Below are 2,500 nucleotides of genomic sequence, written 5' to 3'. Positions count from 1 at the left end.
AGGGAGAGACGAAAGGAGTGGGAGGGGGAAAGGGGAAGAGGAGGAGGGGAAGGGGGGAAGAGGAGGAGGGGAAGGGGGGAAGAGGAGGGAGAAAAGGGGAAGAGGAGGGAGGAAAGGGGAAGAGGAGGTAGGGGGAGGGGTAAAAGGAGGAGGGGGAGGGGGAAGGAGGGAAGAGGAGGGGGAAGAGGGGAAGAGGAAGAGGCGAAGGAGGAGAGGAAAAGGGGGAAGAGGCGAAGGAAGAGGGGGGGGGGGAGGAGGAGGGAAACATAACTTCGCAGGCCTGTCCTAATGAAGGTGGAGGGAAGCGAAATTAACAAACTATTCTGTCTGAAGAGAAAATACCCCCCCCCCCCATGGAATTCCAGCACGGCGAGGAATAAAAAAAACAATAAAAGGTAATTTAATTTTTTTTCACTCGTGTTTCAATCATGTTACTTGTGTCACTTAATAAGGTCATAGATTTTTTCTCAAGTTTGACGTCCTCAAGTTTGACGACGAAACTTTAAGGGAAGTATGGGCACAAAAATGTTTATGATAGGTATGAATAAAAAGTCGATAAAAAAATATCAGCTTAATTAATAATTATACATATAGATATAGATGGTTAGATAGATTTTTTTTTTTTAAAGATTTTCGCGTCTTTTTGGGTGTATTAAATTGAATTTATTACCATCTCATTAACAAAAAAAGTGCTCACATGCTCCTAAACATCAAATCAATCCGCGATTTCAAAAGAAAGAAAGAAAAAGAGAGAGAGAGAGAGAAAAAAAAAAATCAGCGACTCGACCCAACTCGATCCAGACCCACACACAAATTCCCTAATCGGCAACCACCATGACCTGATCTGACGCCTCGGTTTGGCTAACTTTGCACTTCCTGCAAATCAGTGAAGAGATGCCCCACTTTTCTCACGGAATTTACGGCGATAGGGGAGAGATAAGAGTCTGTCGTCCGAATGTGGGGGGATGACTTAAGTTTTTTTTTTATTACAAGAGACACAATCCCGGTGGAAGATATGGAGATTCTTCTGTGTTTTATCAGTCGGTAAGAACTCCAGTGACTGATAAAATGAATTTGAGGAAAGGAATTAATATTGACTATAGGGGCTATCGGATGACGTTGTTGGGAATAATAAAGTCGTAAAACTTTTGTTCTGGCGAGAAAAAGAAATTGAAAACGCTATTTCATTAATACTTTAATTGAGAATATCAAAGTTGAACCGAACGAGAAATATGACTTTTTCGTTCGAGTATGGAGAAAAGACCCAATTCATTTTCTGAATTTATATATACATATATATATATTTTTTTTTTCTTTAATACTCGTAACTGCCAAAGAAAAATAAAATTGCTTTAATTGTTATGACTGAAACTACCTAAAAATAACTATTTTTTTGTTTACGATTTTAACCTGACGTAAATTAGTCGAAACGTGACTTTTCACTTAAGACAACTATATGATTAATATCAATGACAACTGAAACAAGAGAATTTGCACTTTTATTTCAGAAATGACCAGAGAAAAAATAAAACCAACTTAAAAGTGACAAAATCTAATAGAACAAACCGCACAGAAAGGTAACACGATCTCTCATTAGCCCGTAATGACTCCATTCTCATTTTAATTTCAACATTTCATTAAAAGTAATTTTCCTGCATTCCATTTTCACCTCACCTCCAAGAAATTAATAATAACAATGATAATTAAATGAGAATCTCAATCAAATGAATAATACAGTTATCGATTACAATATTTGGATTAATGACTACGTGTAATAAAATAATGATAATGATAATAATGATCATCATAATAATAATACTAATAATAAAGATGATAATAAATTAATAATAAAATGGTAATATAACAAAAAACAATAACTATAACTACTACTATTATTATAGTAATAATAATGCTAATAATAATTACAATAATAATAGTGATAATAATAATAATAATAATAATAATAATTATTATTATTATTATTATAAAAATCAATAAAATACTACTAATAATAATCATAATAATAACAATATAACAACAACAATATATACATATATATATATATATATATATATATATATATATATATATATATATATATATATATTATATATATATATATATATATATATATTATATTATATATATTATATATATATATATATATATATATATATATATATATATATATATACTGTCTACACATATGAAAACGAATAAGCCCTCACCTGACTCTCTTCTCGACGTTGTGCTTGAAGACCTCCCTCAGGTCGTGCTGCGAACACGCGCCCGAGATCACCATGGACAAGAGGCGCTCGTTCTTCAGGAACACTTCGTAGTAACTCTGCACCGCGTTGGTAAAGGCCTCGTCGGCTGCGATCTGGAGTTCGCCCTTCAGGAAACTCTGTTGGGGGGAAAAAAGGGGGTTGATTGTAGTTAGGGATGTGAGGGAGGAGAGGGGGAGATTGGTGTTGGGGATGTGAGGGAGGAGAAGGGGAGA

At 34.6% G+C, this 2,500-nt stretch overlaps 1 protein-coding gene across 8 annotated transcripts in view; it reads right to left on the bottom strand.

The window, feature by feature from the left end:
- The window catches only part of LOC119573231 (calcium-dependent secretion activator-like), a 261,069-nt gene that overhangs the window by 126,684 nt on the left and 131,885 nt on the right, over positions 1-2,500 (bottom strand). For all 8 annotated transcript variants that reach the window (XM_037920358.1, XM_037920350.1, XM_037920351.1 and 5 more), the window contains one exon: positions 2,229-2,404. In XM_037920358.1, the coding sequence (XP_037776286.1) occupies positions 2,229-2,404 (176 nt within the window). The remainder of the gene's footprint in view (positions 1-2,228; positions 2,405-2,500) is intronic.

The sequence above is a fragment of the Penaeus monodon genome, chromosome 5 (assembly GCF_015228065.2).
Source record: "Penaeus monodon isolate SGIC_2016 chromosome 5, NSTDA_Pmon_1, whole genome shotgun sequence".
Taxonomy (NCBI): Eukaryota; Metazoa; Arthropoda; class Malacostraca; order Decapoda; family Penaeidae; genus Penaeus; species Penaeus monodon.
This window is presented reverse-complemented; position numbering and strand designations above follow the sequence as displayed.